At 39.5% G+C, this 20,397-nt stretch overlaps 1 protein-coding gene across 1 annotated transcript; it reads right to left on the bottom strand.

Annotated features, from left to right (window-relative positions):
• Positions 1 to 612: 612 nt before the first annotated feature.
• Positions 613 to 18,553, bottom strand: LOC145819349 (uncharacterized). The gene is made up of 3 exons (XM_082913330.1): positions 17,685 to 18,553; positions 16,768 to 17,603; positions 613 to 724 (listed from the first exon to the last, which is right to left on the bottom strand). The coding sequence occupies exons 1-3, from the start codon at positions 18,162 to 18,164 to the stop codon at positions 613 to 615; spliced, it is 1,428 nt and encodes a 475-aa protein (XP_082769456.1). The 5' UTR covers positions 18,165 to 18,553.
• Positions 18,554 to 20,397: the final 1,844 nt, after the last annotated feature.

The raw sequence follows: 20,397 nt of genomic DNA, 5'->3' as shown, positions 1-20,397 counted from the left end.
AAAAATGGACCAAAACAAATAAAGCTTCTTAGCAGAAATGTGGCTTGTTTTTGGAATATTATTTTTTTTTAATTTTTTAATTCTAGTAATAGGGTGTGGAGTATGGAGGATAAATTCAAGTACAAAGAAAGGGAAAATAGTACACCTAAGTAAATTTTAGGATAAATTACAGCCCTCTTTCTTATCAATTTGGTCTTTACAGGTTTTATTGTATCAATTTTGTCTTTGAATTTTTTTTTACATTTTATTAATTTAATTCAATGGATAATATTCATTTAGAAATTTGATGGAAATAACTTTTTTTTTTTTTTGGTATGAACTTTTTGTTTGTTTCTATATATATATATATATATTAGTGCATTAAACAAGAGTTTGAGACAAAATTAGGAGTCAATTAGTTTTTGCTTCATTCAAGGCAGAGGCTTCTTCTCCGTTCGTGATCAGACTGGAGTGTGTTGTTTTGCGTTTGGCGAACTTTATTCTGAATTCATTTTGATGATTAAAACTATTCAATGTATAGAGCTCATAGAGTACATCATTCTTAAATAAATCACATTGATTTAATTTTATTGACTACTTAATCAAATTATATTTATGTTAACAAAATAAGATTCACCACATGCAGACAGCACCCTTCCATTCACGATCCGATTGGAGAGAAGCGTCTCCCATCTTGATATTTTGTCCTGGAAGATAGTACGTAGTAATGTTGATCCGTAGTTGTCTGAAATTATCATAAAAGTACACAAAGCTCATAAAAGTCTCGTCCACTTATTACTGTATCTGTTTTGGCCATGTATCATAAAAACAACAAAAAGCTTTTCAAGTGACAATGAAGCTTTGATTTATATCCACTATAATCTCTCTCTCTCTCTCTCTCTCTCTCTCTCTCTCTCTCTCTCTCTCTATTATTATTATTATTATAATCTTTTTTAATTTTTATTTGAGTAAATCTAGAAACTCAGAAAAAATGTCTAAATCTTGAATTAGAAAGTGAAAGTGTGGCTAAGATTAACCCGGTGTAGTAGCTATAATGAATCTGAATCACTTATTAATGATTCTAGATAATATTTTGAATCATTTTTAAAACAAAATTATCAGAAAATTTCATATATGAATCCGTTATTTCGATTAATCCCATGAATTTTCTAATACATTGATAGGTCTTATTTGTTTTACCAACTTTACCGTGAGATTCTAATTTTTATTTTGGTATCATTTGACAAACGTTTCTATCCTTTTTCATTGGGTGATGCCATCTAAAAAAAGTTGGATCCAATTTTTGGATCATATTTCTGTCATTCTAACGTAACGATCCAAATTTTTTTTCTTAGCGTACTTTTTCCAAACATAACACTAAAAAAAACTTTCCAGTGTACTTTTTTTAAACATAACATTCCAAAAAAATTTTGAGTGCATTTTTTTTTCAAATGTAACACTCTAATGTAACACACAAAAAACTCCTCAATATATTTTTTCCAAACATAACATTCCAATATAACACATTAAAAAATTGAGCAAACGAAAAAACTTCTTAGTGTATTTATTTCAACATTAACACTTCGACAAACAACAATAATTAAAGAGATTATTATGATAAATGAATCATTACACATCCAAAAAGACTATATAAATCACAAAAAAATTATAAGACTAATTAAAACATAATTGTAACATATAGGATTTATCGATACCTCTTTCCAAATCCTTTTTATTTTTCTCCCATGAGTGCCCTCTATCTCTTGAGATTATTTGCTTTATTTTACTAGTCTTGAAGCATTGCTCAACATCATTCACTTTGTATCACATGTCTAATTGTGTCTCAAAAGTCAACACAAAAATGACGATCTCTATTATTTTAACTAATAAAAGATAAATTGAGACACTGCATAAATTTATCCCAGAACCAGTCTATAAATTCCTCACTCTCTCCCATGATCTGACCTTCATGTGAACCTGATTTGAAGATAAAGAAAACTCTCACTATAAATGACAAAAACATTATGACCCATAAGGAGTTTCCATCTGTCCGCACTTTCCTTAGTTGCCACACTATTGTCAAAGAGAGTCACATGGTGGCTTGGCTTCCCCCTTTTCCAAGCAACTTTTATCACAGATTAACAAGCAATATATGATGTTATATTTTTGTTTTTTGTTTTTTGTTTTTTTTTTGAAATCAGTTAAAAAGTTAAAAAAATTAATTTGTTTGATATAATTTTCATCTTTCAGGCTATCCTAATGGTTTTTTTAGTGTACCTTAAAGCTGACTTGTCAAAATTTTTATAAGAAATTGATTTACCAAATGAATTAAGACTTATACAGCAAAGTGAGTGTATTTATTTATTTATTTTTATTTTTTCTCAATATGTTTTTAAGCTACGACCAAAAGAAATAGTGCCTGCTCTTTATTTAAAAGGGAATATTTAAAAGAGAAAATCAAATGTAGATGTTGACCTCCGGAGGTGGTTTTTGAAAAGAAGTGATGATAAAAAATGATTGCCGATTGTGGGGAGGAGAGAGGTTGTCGATCACATGAGGTCGTGAGCAAAGGTGCTTACCGATGGTCGAAGTTTGTGGTCAAAAGTGTTTGTCGATTACTAAAGGCAGCGGTAGTTGGTGGTTCCAGAAAGAGTGGTGGCATAAGGTAGTTGTTGTCGGGAGGTGGCAACAAGCGTAGATGGTTGTCGATCAAGGGAGATGGTGGACAGAAAGATCAATTGACAATAGTGGCTAGAGGTGGCTGTAGAGGAGGTCGTTAGTGACCGTGGCTGGTGGTGGTAGTAGTGGTGGCTAGAGGACGGGAAAAGGAAAAACGAATGAAAACTTATTTTTTAAATAAGTAAAATCGTTTTTTATAATTATAAGAATTTAGTAAATTTTATATAATTTTTTTAAATAAAAATAAATATCACACATTTAAATATAGTTTAAAGTTCGTCGAATTGGTCAAGTTTAACTTAAATAAATAAATTTAAGCATATTTTAAAATTTTAAATTAAATTTAAATAAATTTTTACTCAGCTCGACGTGTTTAGACCCTTAATCTCCTTACGATCCCTTTACCAAAATTGAATAACTGAATCATTAGTACCCGGCCCGATCACATATGCCAGACATGTTTGGAATTTGTATTGGAGAATGGCAGATCCTGGATAATCCAAGCAAAGTGGACTTTGTTTGTCATGTCATGTTTGGGCTAAAATAATCATAAAAACATAAAATAAGATTTTTAATTTAATAAGATAAAATATTACATTTAAATCATAATTATTTCATTATTTCTCTCACAAAAGTAAAAAAAAATAAAAAAGTCTATCCCAAACGAGACTTTTTAATCCCATACTAAAATAGTTAAAAAATCAAAAAACTAACCTACATCCTAAACGAAAGCCATGTACTCATACTCATCGAAGGAGGGCTGAGATTATTCAAGAATACACATTAATGTTAAGATTATGGATTAAATTTTTTATAGTAAATTCATAATTACAAAGGTGTTTGTGCTTAAAAGAAAAAATGAAACAAAAGATACAATAGAGTTAGGAAAATTATTATATTAATAGATAGCTTAAAAAAAATTAAATTGTTATTAAATATATTTGACCATTTTATTTTACATTGTAAATGTATTTATTACAATAAATATAGCCTGTGAGACTCAGCCTACTTAAAAAATAATGTCTAGAAACACAAAGATAAAATATGAAGGACCTATTTGGTACGTTTTCATTTTTTATTTACAAAAATTTTATAAATTGATTTTTGTTTATTTTTTATTTATTTTTAGAAAAACATAAACTACAAACGCGTTTGGTTTAAACAAAATGTTTTAAAAAATTTAAAAATATAAAAAAGAGTGAGAAATAGCAAGTGGTGGCGGGTGGTGGCGGCGGAAGACGGTGGTGAAAAATGATGGCGGTTGGGGGTGGTGGAAGACGGTGGTGAAAAATGATGGCAGTTGGGGGTGGTGGAAGACGGTGGTGGAAAATGGTGGCAGGTGATGGTGACAGAAGACGGTGGTGGAAAGTGGTGGCTGCGGAAGACGGTGGTAGAAAGCGGTGACGGGTGGTGGGTGGCGGTGGTGGTGGGTGGGTGGGTGGGTGGGTGGTGGTGGCGGTGGAGGTGGCGGGTGTTAGCGAGTGGGTGGTGGCGGCGGCGGTGGTGGCGATGGCGGGTGACGGGTGGTGGTGGCGGGTGGGTTGTAACGACCCCATCACGTATAATGATAAGTACTTGATTAATTAAGAGGATTTGAAATTTAATTGCCGAGTATTATAATTTAATTTGGGATTTGTGAGAATTGTGGAATCTGACTCGTATATGATTCTATTAAAGATTTATTTGGAATTAGAAATTAAGGGTCCAAATGGCTTAAGGAAGTGAAGTTAAGAAGTTGAATCAATTTAATCTTAATTATGGACCTATTTGGGAGTTTAATTAAATATTCGTTTCAGTTTAGTAAAATTGAGATTCGATTAATTAGATCCTAATTGGAGTTAATCAAGTTAATTAATTTATGAAGATTGAGAATTGTAATTATTACGAATTAAATTTATTTATGGGGTGTCTAATTTGAATATGTAATTTAATTGACGGAAATTTTGAGTCTGATCAGAAATTGAAAGATTAAATGATCTAAGAAATCAAAATTGAGGATGGAAATGAGTTTAATTTAATAATTGGAGCCTTTTGGGATATTGATTAAAAATCTGATTCAGATTGATAAATTTAGATATAATTAATTGGGTCTTAATGGAAGTTAAACTGATTAAATTATGTGAGATTTGTAATTAGTTACTGATTAAATTATGTGCTAATTGAAATTATTAAGATTATGTATTAATTATAATTAGTTAAGGCTAAGTGAAGTTAATTAAGTGAGCACATAAATTAGTATAAGAAAAGCTAATTCTAGAGCCTTCTAATTATGTGCACGTGTATATGAAGTAAAGGAAAAGAATGTAATGTTCATCGGGGCTCAAGGAATTCAAAACATAGAGTTAAAGAGAGGGAGAGAGAACCGTACGGAGGAAAGAGGAAGGAAAGGGGAATAAAGAAAGAAAGAAATGAGTGTAATGCATTGAAGCTATTCACCATCTGTTTTGGCTAGAGCACGAAGGGCTGAGAGAGAGGGAGAGCACGGCTGAGAGAGTGAGAGACCAAGAGGGAAGACGAAAGCCTTGTGGCTTATCAAGACTTAAGCTAAAAATTATGGAAAATTCATCATAAGGTAAAAAATTTCATCCTCTTTCTAGTGTTGTTTACTAAATCTAAACAAAAATTTATTCAAGGTGTATTCTGAGAAGATTAAAAATAAAGCTTTGTGGATCAATTATAAATTGTTAAGATTTGGATTTGCATGTAAAATCAAGTTAGGACCAAGAATATGAACTATGATTTCTTAAATTTGTTAAACTTGGATTCAATTTCATATAAATAGAAGGAGTTAGCAAGATGATGAATTCATGCACTTATTCAATTTATGGAAATCAATTTAGAAATTAATTATTTTGCATTTAATTTTTGTAATCTTGCATGAATTGGGCCTTATTTCTACATGCATGTAATTTGGAAGAATTAAAGAATAAATATGGTTTTTGATCTTAATTATTAACCCATGCATGTAAGGTTAATCTAAGAGTTTGACTCAAATTAAACATATTTTGGAACATCCATGACTATGAATTAAATTGAGATTAAAATAAATTGAGTTAAGCTTGAGATTAAGGAAATGAGTTTAGGAAAATTTATCAAGTAAGTTTAATTTGTGTTATTCTTCATGAATTTGGACTTCATCTTTACATGCAATGAATCTTTGAGAAAGTTGGAGAATTAATTTCATGTTTGGGTACAAGGAGAGCAAGTTTTGGAAAATTAATTGTTTTGATTTGATTTTGTAGTATTTTCTTGTAATACATGAGTTTTAAGGGAATTGAGCCATTCAAGTTCATGTTTTGAAGAGACAAAGGAAATGTTTTAAGAAAATCAAGTTTATGGGAATTTGGAATTAATCTTAAAATTTTGATCTTATAATTAGATTTTTATTTAATCCATGCACGTGATGTAATTTAAGAATTTTATTCAATTTAGATATATTTTAGAACACCCATGATTATAAATTAAGTATTTGGTTAAAAATTGAGTTAAGTTGATTTTGTTATTAATAGTAAAATTGGATCTATTTGTACTACATACATCATGGAATTTCAAGAGGTCGAGAAGTTTAATTTATATTTTAGAATTGTGGGTTGATATAAAGAAGATGAATTAAAACTAAATTTGGGCAATTGGGGCATGATCTTGAATGAATGTTTTCTAATTGAAAGTATTTACTAAATCATATAATGGTTCTTCATTTTTGTGTACCCAAAAGTACATGTTTAGAGGCTTTGATTATCAAATTTGAACTTCAATTGCAATTTTAGAATTTCAGAATTTACGTTGTCTGCTCAAGCGAGGAAAGTCTCGCTCGAGCGTAAAAATCGAGCTTCTAGCAGTTTTCCAAATTTTACAGTCCGCTCGAGCGACCAAAGTGGCGCTCGAGCGGAGACCCCCTTTTCAGCATATTTTGAAAGTTGCATTTAGTTCACATTTTTATTCTTATCTCTTTCCAAAGCATTCTAGACATGATTTATGACTCAATAAAGATTAATAAGCTACCAATCAACAAATTAGTTAGTTAAAGAATGAATCATTGATTTAGTGGTAATTATTTAAGAAGCCAAGTAAAAGATCAGTCTATTTGGAAACGAAGGGCTTAGTAATGAAAGAATATGTGAAATAAAAACCTGGTTTATTTGAATGAGAAAGAATAAGCGTAGTAGAACTTCGGATTATTTAGATGGAAAAAGACTAGAAAAGTCAAGTTTGATCAAAGGAGTAATATTGTATTTCAATGTGTATATGTTATGTACTTGTGTAGGTCACGCGCCATTGTCTGCCTGATTTATCTGATATGTCCAGTCCGTCTGATTTGCTTATGCGGCTATCTGTGAGTAATAACTTTGTAAAGTTATGTTCAATGTTAAATATTTTCTGAACATTATGATATGAAATGATTAGTTTTTGAAATGCTACACTATGTTTGAAATGAATGAATGATTGTCCAAGATTTTAAAATGCATTCGTGGCATCCTTAGCATCATATGATACACGTCCCTTTATGGGTCATCAAGTTCCTTCATGGGTCATCTGGTCCCTTTATAGGTCATCAGGTCCCTTTATGGGTCATCGGAAACATCTCTGTATACATGAGTCATCGGAATGCCTTCAAGGTCGTCCCTTCATGGGTCATTGGATTTGTTAACGCTAATGGATGTATCACATATGATTATATGCAAAATCTGAATATGAAAATGATTATGAATATGTATATGAATCTGTTTCTGATTTGGAATCTGAATATGATAAGAATCTGATTTCTGACTCTGTGATGGACGTTATTCATTAAAATCCTTTACTCTGTTATTATTCACTAGGCTCTAACTCATTGTATTATTTATGTATGTAGGTGATCAGACGCGTGACCAGGCTTAGAGGCATCTGCCTAGAATATGTTTTTGTCAGCCAGCCTATGTGCCTCCCGTGGAGGTTCCGAATATGTCAAGTGATTATGGCCATATGATTTAAAGTTTAAGTTTTGTTTCGTGTTTGGTTGAACAAGTCTTGCGTGTTTTGTGAATAAGGCTAAGTTCTTTTTTGTCTAATCTGTATATATGTAATGACTTAAAGATGATGTGTGTATATGTATATAAATAGTTTAAAATTTTTCTGTCTCATATAAGTCTGCACAGCTCAACGGACGTTGTATATTGTTATTTGCTTCTGCTAGTCCCTAATATTATGTTAATCTGTCTCAGAGGCCTTCGGTAATCTCAGGATTACTGGCCGGTTACGATACTAAACCTATCAATAATGCTTGAGACCACTAAAAGTGGTGCTCTAAAAGCACCACTAGTGATGTGGCAGTGAACGGGACCCACTGCTTGTGTCTTGTGTTTTTTTTTTTTTTGGTTAAAGTGCTTGCCAACTCATTAGTGGTGCTTTAGAGCACCACTTTTAGTGGGATGTATCATTACCCCTAAACCTATAGGGGCGGGTTTGGGTCGTGACATGGGTGATGATGGTGGTGGTGGTGGTTGTGGGTGGTGGTGATGGGTGGGTGATGGTGGTGTGGCTGTGGGTGGTGGTGGGTGGCCGGTGGGTGGTGGGTGGTGGTGGCAGGTGGTTGGTGGTGGTGGCGGGTTGGTGGCAGGTAGGTGGTGGTGGTGGTGGCGGCGAGTGGGTGACAGGTGGGTGGTGGTGACGGGTGGGTGGTGGTGGTGGCGGCAGGGGGTAGGTGGTGGTGGCGAGTGGGTGGCAGGTGGGTGGTGAGTGGTAGTGGCAGGTGGTGGTGGGGGGTAGTGGCGGAAGACGGTGGTGGAAAATGGTGGCGGGTGGTGGCTAGTGTTGGGTGGTAAAAAAAAAAAAAAAACTCAAAACTCAAAACGGAAACACATTTTTTGAATTTACATTTTTTAGCTAAATTTATGAACTAAGACTACTGATTTATAAATCAAAAATTTATCAAACAAGTTTTTATTTGAGTTTTTAAAATTTTTATAAATATAAACTGAAAACTGAAAATGTAAGTGTTATTAAACGGCACCAAAATGGACACATAATTCACAAAAACGAACATGATTTTTCAAAAGTAAACTTACTAATAAATCTGATAAAATTTTGTTCTTTGTAAATTTTGTAATTTATTTCTACATTGGTGGCTAAATTGTGTCAAAAGAGAAAGTTAAAGAACTCAAAAACTTTATTATCTTGAAATTTATTAACACAAGTAATGTGTAGTCTGAATTTAACAGATTCAAACTTAAAATAAATTTCGACGACATATTATTATTATTTTTTTAAAAAATAATTAAAGTAAATTTTCTAAGCCTGTAATACTGCTTGTGTAAAAATACTAAACACATTGTGACACTTGAAAAGTGTGTATACCTTTGGTTCTATATAGCATCTATATCCAACAACTAACACTGCATGGCTCATATTTTTTACGGTTGAAATGAAATCTTTTTGAAAAATGTTTTGGAACTCTAATTTTTGAGCTCTAAAGGTAGCTTTAATAAATTAGTAATAGGCTTCATCTACAGTAATGTGATGTTTTGATCTTAATTTATTTTTATTTTATTTTTCTTATTCATTACCATGTCAATAGTACTTGTGGGGACATATTTTTTGAATACCAACACGTGGCATGGTGACGCCGACGTGTCAGCCGAGGTGCCACGTGCCCTGGTAGTTAAGCCGAGGTAATCTCGGAGAAGCCGAGGTAATCTCGGAGAAGCCGAGGTCATCTCCGAAGATGTCGGAGTCCGAAGATAAGGGACAAGAGTCCTAAGGCAAAGAGGGGACTTAATTAAGATAAGGATAAATCTCTTAGGGAGTTTATCTCTATCTCCTAAAGAGTCCAGAGTAAGCACTAAGATTGGAGTTCATAGAAGTCATACTTCTAGTTGGACTTGGATTGAGTACATTATAAAAGAAAGGCACCCCCGTGGGTCTAAGGTATGTAATTCATACTTTGAGTATTCAGTTTAATACTTGATTATCCTTGAGAATCATACTGACTTGATCGTCGGAGTGCCCCCGGGTGGAAGAACCACCGCCGGAGCTTTTCTTTTCTGTTACAGGTTGCTGGAGCCATCTATTCTGCCGGTGCTTAGCTGCTGATCACTAAACGGGCAGTGTGGTCAGATTTTTACCCACACAATTTGGCGCCGTCTGTGGGAACGAAGGAAGAATAGATGGCCAGTAACGGACAACAAGGAAACGCTGGGGACGATGCTCCTTCTGGAAGCAGCAGACCGATTAACCTTGACACCGAAGGAGACAATCGCAATACAGAAGCCCGTGACCAGGGTCACAGGGAGAACGACGATATCCAGGAAGGTGACACAACAAAAAGATCAAACCAAGGAAAATACTACAATGAAGACAACCTCCAGGTATGGAGGGACAGGTGCCTACGCAGAGACGAGGAAGTAAAGGAATTAGCAAACAAGTTGGCGGACCTCCAGTCGGTCGTCAACTTCATGATGCAGAACAATGTTATGCAACCACCATACCCGCTGCAAGATACGCCAATGCCAGCAACCAACACCCAGAAGGGTGGAGGAAAAACAATCCCCGAGGTCCCTCAACATACCAGGAGCGGAAGGCATTCTCACCGGCCTTCCGGGGAAGTCGGACGAGAAAGGCCGAGGCAAGAAGAGTCCCGAAGGACGCAACACATGAAGAATCCAGACCCCAAAGAACATCGACATGTTCAGGGGCAAGTACTCCACTTTGACACAACCCATGAAGAGAGACCCAAACGGACCCACCTCGAGGCCGAGAGCAGTATACCAAAAAGACTAAAATCAAAAGACAGCCGAGCTCCAGGGAGGAGCAAAGAAGACTTAAGGGACTACCTCAAGAGGAGGCAGCAAAATGCAGAGGCCGAGGTAAACTCCCCAGTAAAACCGAAGACAGCCTTCTCGGTAGAACTGGACAAATTCGAACCACCCAAGAGGTTCAGTATGCCGAGGTTCCAAATCTATGATGGTAAGTCAGATCCAAACTTTCATGTTGGGCTATACCTAAATTCAATGGCACTGTATAGCGGGAACGAACCATTGCTCTGCAAGGTATTCCCCTCATCCTTTGGGGAAATTGCATCTGATTGGTTCCACAAGTTACCGAAAGGAAGTATAAAGACATGGGAAGGCCTGGCCGAGATGTTTGTGGCCAGGTTCGTGACCAACAAGCTGCAACCCCTGAGGGTTGATGCTTTGATGGCTCTAAGAATCACCAAGGAAGAAGGCCTTAGGGCCTATGCGAAGAGATACTACGAGGTGTTCAACCGAATACCTGAATGCAACCAGGAAGTAGCAGTCGTGTCTTTCAAGAACGGCCTGAACGATGACTGCCCACTACGGAAGTCTTTGGCAAAAACATTGCCAAAGAGCATGGAGGAACTCATGGCAAGAATTGAGAAATACGCCAGGGCCGAGGAAGATACGTCGGGAAACAAAGAAGTGAAGCAAGAAAAGGGAAACGGCTCACCGAAGCGAGGCCGAGTCAACAACGGACTCACCAGGCAAGAAATAGAATTAAGAAATAAACAGGCGGTAACCACGGTATTCCGGATCCCCATCCATAAAATCTTGGATCGGATTCGGAATCAACCATATTTCAGGGCTCCAGAAAGAGCACCAGGGGAATTCATGGGAAAAAACGTCGGCAGACGTTGTGCCTACCACAATGAGGGAGGGCATCCAACTCAAGGTTGCAGGGCCTTAAAAGCACACTTGGAGGACCTAGTAAGGCAAGGCCTTCTGAGGGACCTGGTCGATGAAGCCAGAACAAGGGAAGAACAGGCAAGGTTGCCTCAAGCACCAGCAGCACCCCCTCCCCCAGCACAGCGACCACAGGCAGGAGAACCAAGGGTGGTCAATGTGATCCACTCAAGGGTCAACGAAAACGAGGTCAGAGGAGAAACCCAGAGGGTAAGACATTTACAGCATATCCACCAAGTTGGGGACAAGAGACATCGTCCAGAAGAATGCCAAGGGCCAATGATAGCCTTTACCGAAGCCGACCTAGAACTGGTCCAACATCCGCATAATGATGCCTTGGTAGTATCCCTCCAGGTTGGGGAATGCCAAGTAAAACGCATCCTAATAGACCAAGGCAGCTCCTGTGACATCATGTACGTCAGATGTTACAGAGAGCTAGGCCTTCACCCCGATGACCTAGAGCAATCCAGCGGCCCGATGGTCGGCTTTAATGGAACGCCAACATGGCCACTGGGTGCAACAAGCTTAGAAGTACAAGCCGGCACTAAGAAGATCAGGACAGAATTCCTGGTCATTGACACACCCTCACCATACAACATCATCCTTGGAAGACCGTGGTTGCATGCAATGGGGGCAGTTCCCTCGACGTTGCATCAACTACTCCGGTTCCCAACGGAGCATGGGATTGAAGAAGTCAGAGGGGATCAACTACAAGCCAAAAATTGCTCCATGGCAGCAATAAAGTCCACCTGTAGTATACAGGAGCCAAAGAAAGCAGAAGTTGAAGATGGAGACATGGAAGTCCTGGAAGACGTCGGGAAAGAACCGACCGAGAAAAGCGAAGAAGCACTAAAGAAAATCTTCGTCCAGGAGGGCGACGAAGAACGATTTTTTCTTCTCGGCTCCGGCCTAGCCAAAGAAGAAGAAAAAGAACTAGAAGATTTTTTAAGGGCAAACATAGAGGCATTTGCCTGGACACCCTATGAAATGCCTGGCATTGACCCCGAGGTCACTTGCCACAGTTTGAATGTCGACAGATCGGCAAAACCAGTGATTCAACGAGCCAGAAGGCCGACGTTATTACACGTCGAAGAAGTGGAGGAAGAGGTAGACAAACTCCTTGAAGCCAGGGCAATCCGAGAAGTCCAGTACCCAACGTGGCTGTCCAACACAGTAGTAGTAAAAAAGAAAAATGGCAAGTGGAGGGTTTGTGTGGATTTTACCAGCCTCAACAAAGCTTGCCCCAAGGACAGTTTCCCTCTGCCCAAAATCGACCAACTGGTTGACGCCACTTCGGGACACGAAAGGATGAGTTTTTTAGACGCATACAGAGGGTACCACCAGATTGCTATGTACCCTCCAGATGAGGAGAAGACCGCGTTCATCACCCCGAAAGGCCTGTACTGTTATAAGGTAATGCCTTTTGGGCTGAAAAACGCAGGAGCAACCTATCAGAGGTTAGTAACAAAGATGTTTAAACATCTGATCGGCAAAACAGTAGAAGTTTACATTGATGACATGGTCGTAAAGACCAAGGAGTCAAAAGGTCATCTTGCCGACCTAAAAGAGGTCTTTGACATACTCAAAAGATATCGGCTCCGACTCAACGCCGCAAAGTGTGCCTTCGGAGTTGGGTCAGGTAAATTCCTAGGCTATCTGGTAACAAGAAAGGGCATAGAGGCCAGCCCAGACCAAATCAAAGCCATCCTGGAGCTACAGAGCCCAACATCGGCAAAGCAAGTCCAAATGCTCACTGGAAGGGCCGCAGCCCTGAACCGATTCATCAGCAGAAGCTCGGACAAGTGCAGACCCTTCTTTAACCTGGTAAAAAAAGCCACAGACTTCCTGTGGACCGAAGAATGTGAAGCAGCCTTAGCCGATCTGAAAAAGTACCTGACCACAACCCCGGTCCTTTCTAACCCTGTTCCAGGAGAAGAATTATTTTTGTACTTAGCAGTCTCTGAACACGCAGTCAGTGCAGTGCTAATCCGCGAGGAAAAAGGGGAGCAGAAAGCTGTCTATTATGTAAGCAAGACTTTGGCTAACCCAGAAATAAGGTACCTACCACTGGAAAAATAAATGCTAGCCTTGGTAATGGCCTCAAAGAAACTAAGCCATTACTTCCAGGCACACAAGATTGTGGTTCTAACAGAGCACCCATTGAAGTCCTTATTACATCAAGGAGACTTAACAGGAAGGATAGCAAAATGGGCAGTAACACTGGGACAGTTTGACCTAGAATTCAGGCCAAGAACAGCAATAAAGGGCCAAGTTTTGGCCGACTTCGTCGCAGAACTCACACCTGAAGCCATCGCACCTCAGGCTCCGTCGAGCCGAGATGAGCATCACCCCGACAAACAAAAAGAAACCCAGTCAAAGACAAAACAGCAAGAGAAAGAAAGGCTCAGACCATGCAGCATCTACATCGGCGATTCGTTCAGACTATATGTCGATGGAAGTTCAAACCGCCAGGGAGCAGGAGCAGGAGTACTGCTGATATCTCCAGATGGAGAGATTGTAGAACAATCCATCCGACTGGGGTTCAAAGCCTCCAATAACGAAGCAGAATACGAGGCATTAATTGCAGGACTAAAGCTAGCAGCAGCAGCAGAGGCAGACGAGGTAATTGTTTTTTGTGATTCGCAATTAATTGTTAACCAGTCAACAGGAGAATTTGCAGCCAGAGACGAAAGAATGTCGGCATATGCAAAGGAAGTCATCCGACTGGCGGCCCTATTTCAGAACTGCAGATTACTCCAAGTCAGCCGAGATGACAACACCCATGCCGACGCATTAGCCAACCTGGCCAGTTCAATTCAAACTGGAAAAACAAGGACAATTATGATCGACTACATGTCGGCCCCGAGTATAGATAAACAGAGCACCGAACAAGAAACAATGTGCGTGGGCCTTGGACCAAGCTGGATGGATGCAATCATTGCGTTCCTAAAAGAGGGGAAGCTGCCAGAAGACCACAAAGAAGCACATAAAATTAGGCTAAAATCCGCCAGATTCAGCCTAACAGCGGAAGGCCATCTTTACAGGAGGTCCTTCACTGGACCACTTTTAAGGTGCGTACACCCTTTGCAGGTTGAAGATTTTCTTTATGAGATCCATGAAGGAATTTGTGGAAGCCATGCCGGGGGCAGATCGTTAGCCCATAGGGCCATTACCCAGGGGTATTGGTGGCCCTACATGCAAAAGGATGCCGAAGCCTATGTAAAGAGATGTGAGCAATGTCAAAGGTTTGCACCTTTGATACATCAGCCAGCTGCCGACCTAAACCCAGTATCCAGCCCCTGGCCGTTTGCCCAATGGGGCATGGATCTGGTGGGACAACTTCCCCAGGCAACTGGGCAAAGAAAATATTTACTGGTAGCAACGGACTACTTCACAAAATGGATAGAGGCAGAACCTCTTGCCAAAATCCGAGATGTGGATGTCAAGAATTTTATTTGGCGAAACATAATCACCAGATTTGGGATTCCAAGAGCAATAGTCGCCGACAACGGAACACAGTTCGACAGCAAACTTATCAAAAACTTCTGTGCGAAATTCAAGATCAAAAACTATTTCTCAACTCCAAGTTTTCCTCAAAGTAATGGGCAAGCAGAGGCGTCCAACAAAGTAATCCTGGATGGGATAAAGAAGAGGCTCCAAGCAGCAAAGGGAAAGTGGGTGGACGAGCTGCCCAACGTACTTTGGGCATATCGGACCACGCCGAGAAGATCAACGGGAGAATCCCCTTTTGCCATGGCCTATGGCACAGAAGCAGTCATCCCATTGGAGATCGGCATCCCAGGGATCAGAACCCAGGGAGTAGAGAATGGCACCAATGACATACTCTTAGCCCGAGACCTGGATCTACTGGAAGAACGAAGAGAGAAGGCTGCAATTCAGCTTGCAGTATACCAGCAACAGCTTGCCAGAGCTTACAACAAGAAGGTTAATCCAAGGGATTTTCAAGTTGGCGACTTAGTCCTAAGAAAAGTCGTCGGAAACAAGAAGGATCCCAGGGAAGGCAAGCTTGGCCCGAACTGGGAAGGACCCTACAGAGTTACTTCAGTATTGGGCAATGGAGCATATCGGCTTGAAGACAATGAGGGCAAAGCACTACCCAGACCTTGGAATACTTGTAACTTGAAATTCTTCTATCATTAGATAAACATCATTGTTTGGCCGATATTATCAATAAAGTCTTTTCAGAATTCTCTCAACACGTATGATTAATGGTTATTGAAGACATATCAAACTCAGGCAAACTAAGCCGATGTTATTCCTTGATCCACTTGTTGAAATTTGTAGCAATTTACAAGTTGGAATCAAGCTGATTCCTTATCTTCACTTGTTGAAATTTGTAGCAATTTACAAGTTGAAGTTAAGCCGATATTATTCCTTGATCCACTTGTTGAAATTTGTAGCAATTTACAAGTTGGAATCAAGCTGATTCCTTATCTTCACTTGTTGAAATTTGTAGCAATTTACAAGTTGAAGTTAAGCCGATATTATTCCTTGATCCACTTGTTGAAATTTGTAGCAAATTACAAGTTGGAATCAAGCTGATTCCTTATCTTCACTTGTTGAAATTTGTAGCAATTTACAAGTTGAAGTTAAGCCGATATAATTCCTTGATCCACTTGTTGAAATTTGTAGCAATTTACAAGTTGGAATCAAGCTGATTCCTTATCTTCACTTGTTGAAATTTGTAGCAATTTACAAGTTGAAGTTAAGCCGATGTTATTCCTTGATCCACTTGTTGAAATTTGTAGCAATTTACAAGTTGGAATCAAGCTGATTCCCTACCTTCACTTGTTGAAATTTGTAGCAATTTACAAGTCGAAGATAGGCCGAGGTTATTGCGTAAGTTCTCATAGCAATATGTGGGTTGTCTGAACCCTAGAGAAGATGCTTAACACTTGTTGAAAGTTGTAGCCATTTACAAGGTTATGTTAAGCCGACGTATGATCACCCGCTGAGGTATACAGAAAATTAACGGGTCGATGCAAAGGTTAAGTATATTATTTAAACACTTGTTGAAATTTGTAGCAATTTACAAGTAGGTTAGAACGAAATCATTGTTTAAATACTTATTGAAAACTTTAAAAAAGCCAAAAGTATACATTGAGTAGTATATGTTTAGTTCTTGACAGAATTTGCAGGTCAGTATCTCGCCGAAGTAAAAGCCTTGCAGTTATACCCAGGGTATGTAGCCCCGAGAAGATTGCACAAAGAAAGCATGCAAAAATTTCTAAGTATAGAACTATGCAGAAGCAAGCAACAGAACATCACAAGATCAAAAATATCCATTGCAAGAACAGTTGCAATTACATACTGAAAAAGGCACATCGGCCATAAGAAGGAATGTACATTGTTCAGAAATTAAAAGAAAAAACAAAGTCCAAAATCCAGAAAAGAAAGAAGGGAAAATCAAGACTCTTGAACATCAGCAGCAGCAGAAACTGGAACCTCGGATGATTCAGCTGGAATATCCTCGGCCACCTTCTCCGCTCGTATTTCGGCATCTATCTCTGCTAAAGTTGTGTCAAGACTTCTATCAGTCAGAAGAAGGTCAGATGATGGACACCCCTGAACAGGTTCCCTGGGCACTTCCTCAGCCTCATCACCCACTTCATCTTGAGTTAAGTCTAAAATTTGCTCAGCTGGAAAGGACTTGGCCTCAGTAGCGCCCTTGGGTTTTCTCACCAAGGCTTCACCTTCATCTTTCTCTTCGTCTTCACCCTCAGCTTCCACCTCGGTCTCTGATTCATCCTCAGCTTGACTTGGAGGAAGAAATGGTAGAAGATTAGCATCAACTTGGCGCAATGGCGAGTCAGCAGGGAGATCAAGCTTCTTTATCAGAGACATCCAACCAAGGGAAAATCCCCTGTTGCATGCCTGCCTGACTTGAAGTTTGTATTCTTCTGCAACGTCGGCCATGCCTTGAGCATAGGCCTTTTCATCGGCCTCTTTGACTTCGGCCTCCTTGGTGGCCAAAGCTTGTTGAAGTTCTTTTTGCGCTTGAACCTTCTGAGCCTCGGCCTCCCTTTTCTCGGCTTCAGCTACTTTTTTAACGGCCTCAGCAGCTTCGGCCTTTTCAAGAGCTAAGGTTTGGTTCTTCGTTGCAGCCTCGGCTTGATCCTCTAGTTTTTTCATTTTTACTTCAAGGGCCCTTAATTCTCTCTTCATTGAAGTTGCTTCCCTCTTCATATCAACCAATCTTTGACGATTCTCAAAGGATTGCATTGAAAATGAATGGGCATGTTGGATAGCCTGAATGAAAACAAGAGTATCAGAAAGTGTTCTCAGAAAGAAACAGAAGGAAAAAACACAAAAACAAATAGAAATACTTACTTGGGCAGAGTGTTGGAGCATCAGAGCGTAATTTTCATACTCACTGAACTTGGCATTTCGCTCCAAGTCATTCGGTAGAAGAAGAGCGGTACTAAGGGCGACAGCAACGTTGATATCATCAGTACTTTCACTAGCCATGATAGGCCTGTCCTCTAGAGATAGATCAGGGGCCCATGGGACGTCGGGCTTCTTCGAAGCCGAGGTCGTTGCGGACGATGACCTTGGCCTCTTTGTTTGTGTAGATCCTGAGGGTTGGCCCTCAGCAGACCTTTTGGTTGAAGTAGAGGTTGATTTTTTGCTTTCAGCTAGCTTCGAAATCGGCAGAGCATCCTCAGCCTCGGCGTCTGTAGCCTTGGCCTTAGGCTGAGCCTTTTTTACTCTCTTTTGTTTGGGAGGGAGCGTTGATTGCGCCGGTGCGGCTTCGGCATCAGTTGGAATATCGGCGAGAAGGTCTTGGACGACAGGCCTCGGACGAACCATCTCGGCAGTCTTTACTAGCCTTCGTCGGCGTTTACGTTCAGGAATTGGTATTAAGAAGGGGGCCGAAGTTGATGGAAGATCGGCTGGGTCAGATGTGGACTCTTGATCTGTCCGAGATGTAGAAGCAGTTAAGGTTGTGGCTGTTGGTGGAGAGAGACTCTTCTTCCTTTTTCGAGGGACGTCGGGTAAAATGGATCTGTGTGTGGGGACAAAGTTTAATAATACTGGGGCTTTTCGTTTAAGGATTGGAAGACCAAGAAGTGTTCTCAGATCTGGTCCTGGGAAGAAGGATTGACGAAAATTTTTCGGTGGTTGATGAAGATCTGCAAAGAATCAGACGTCAGAAACAACAAAAGTATTTAAGTGTTGAATAAAAACAACTAAGTGTTGACTCAGGGCTCTTACTCTTGCCCTCTGTAAGTGTTCGAGGAAGAGGGTAAAGGTGGATATCTTCATCTGGGCCAAATTCCCAATTTCCAGAGGCAATAAGATAGTCATCTCCAGCCCCCTTGTTGGAGTCTGGAAGGTCGGCTATAATCTTGTACTGAGTGGATCTCGGCTTAAGGTAATATACAAAACCCCTATCCTTCAGATCAAGAGGGCACATGGTATAACAATATTGAAGGTCGGCGAGGGTGATTCTGAGGTTTTCTTGCCTAGCTAAGGCTATAATACCATTAATTATCCTATAGGAATTGATAGTAAGTTGCATGGGGTTTAGCTTATAGAAATAGAGAACTTGACGAAAAAGGGGATCGAGTGGAAGCCGAAGTCCACATTCGATAAAAGCAACTACTGGAAAAGGCATTGTATGGTCTGTAGGCACGATAGTGTCATTATCCCCAGCCAGCTTAAGATGAACGTCGGCTGGGATAGAGAATTCTTGCCTAAAGTATTCAAGACTTGTTGGGGTATTTACCCTGTGCCTCCACATACCCATTGTGTCGACCTAAATTAAGAGGAATATGTTTCAGAAGACGGGCGTTTTTCAGGTTTCCCTAAAGATTAAGGGTTCTACAGACAAATCCCAAATCTACGAACTATTAAGATAAAGATCGGGGGCACAGATCTGGGGCAGATACAAAAAAGAGAAAACAAAAACGAGGTTTCAGATTCAAGAACAGAGGTATAATTTTCAGAAACAATAGAGGTACAGGAAAAAATCAAGAACAGCGGCGAAAAGAATGATGGAAAAGCATAGAGGTTCAAAATATAGCCACAAAATTCAAGATACAAATAGATCCCAGACCTCGAGTAAAATCAGCAATGGCAACAGACTGACAATAGCGCATAAAGAAAATAAAAGAAATTAAAGGAAGGGGTCTTACCAGGAGAAGTGAAGCCAAGGCAATACTCGTTGAATCCAGAAACCAGTTGCGACAGCAAAAAAGGCTTTGCAAGAAATACGGGACTAAGAACAGTTCCAGAGAAGAAATTGAAGCAATGGCAGATTTGAAGAGGGAGAACGAGCTTTCGGAAGAGAAAGAGTAAAGAAGATGAAAAGAAAAAGTGAAGAAAAGATAGAGGCAAAAGAAGTTTTGTCAAAAATTTGAAACGGCGGCAAAAATAGGGCAATTATTGCGCCTAGGGTAACGCACGCGTCAGACGGCGCAGACGAACGAACAGACGGCTTCCAGGCGCGTCACTGACACGCTCAAACAAAGACGAAACACGTGGGAGAAACAGTTAGACATGAATGACAGCTCATGTGCATAGGGGAGTACGACCGAAGCCTCGTTCTCCGAAGAGAACACGTCGGCTGAAAGAAGATAACCTTGGCAAAGCAGTCTTCTTGAACCATTATTCAGAAAGGAAGTAAAAAAAAAAAAAAATAATAATAATAATAATAAATAAATTCGGAATAGGTTCCATCACCTCAGAATGCCGAGGTAATAGAACCTAGGGGGCAGTTGTGGGGACATATTTTTTGAATACCAACACGTGGCATGGTGACGCCGACGTGTCAGCCGAGGTGCCACGTGCCCTGGTAGTTAAGCCGAGGTAATCTCGGAGAAGCCGAGGTAATCTCGGAGAAGCCGAGGTCATCTCCGAAGATGTCGGAGTCCGAAGATAAGGGACAAGAGTCCTAAGGCAAAGAGGGGACTTAGTTAAGATAAGGATAAAGCTCTTAGGGAGTTTATCTCTATCTCTTAAAGAGTCCAGAGTAAGCACTAAGATTGGAGTTCATAGGAGTCATACTTCTAGTTGGACTTGGATTGAGTACATTATAAAA

The sequence above is a fragment of the Camellia sinensis genome, chromosome 2 (genome assembly GCF_055761805.1).
Source record: "Camellia sinensis isolate YWXY chromosome 2, ASM5576180v1, whole genome shotgun sequence".
NCBI lineage: Eukaryota > Viridiplantae > Streptophyta > Magnoliopsida > Ericales > Theaceae > Camellia > Camellia sinensis.
The sequence above is the reverse complement of the archived record's forward strand: the minus strand, read 5'-3'. Positions and strand labels throughout refer to the sequence as shown.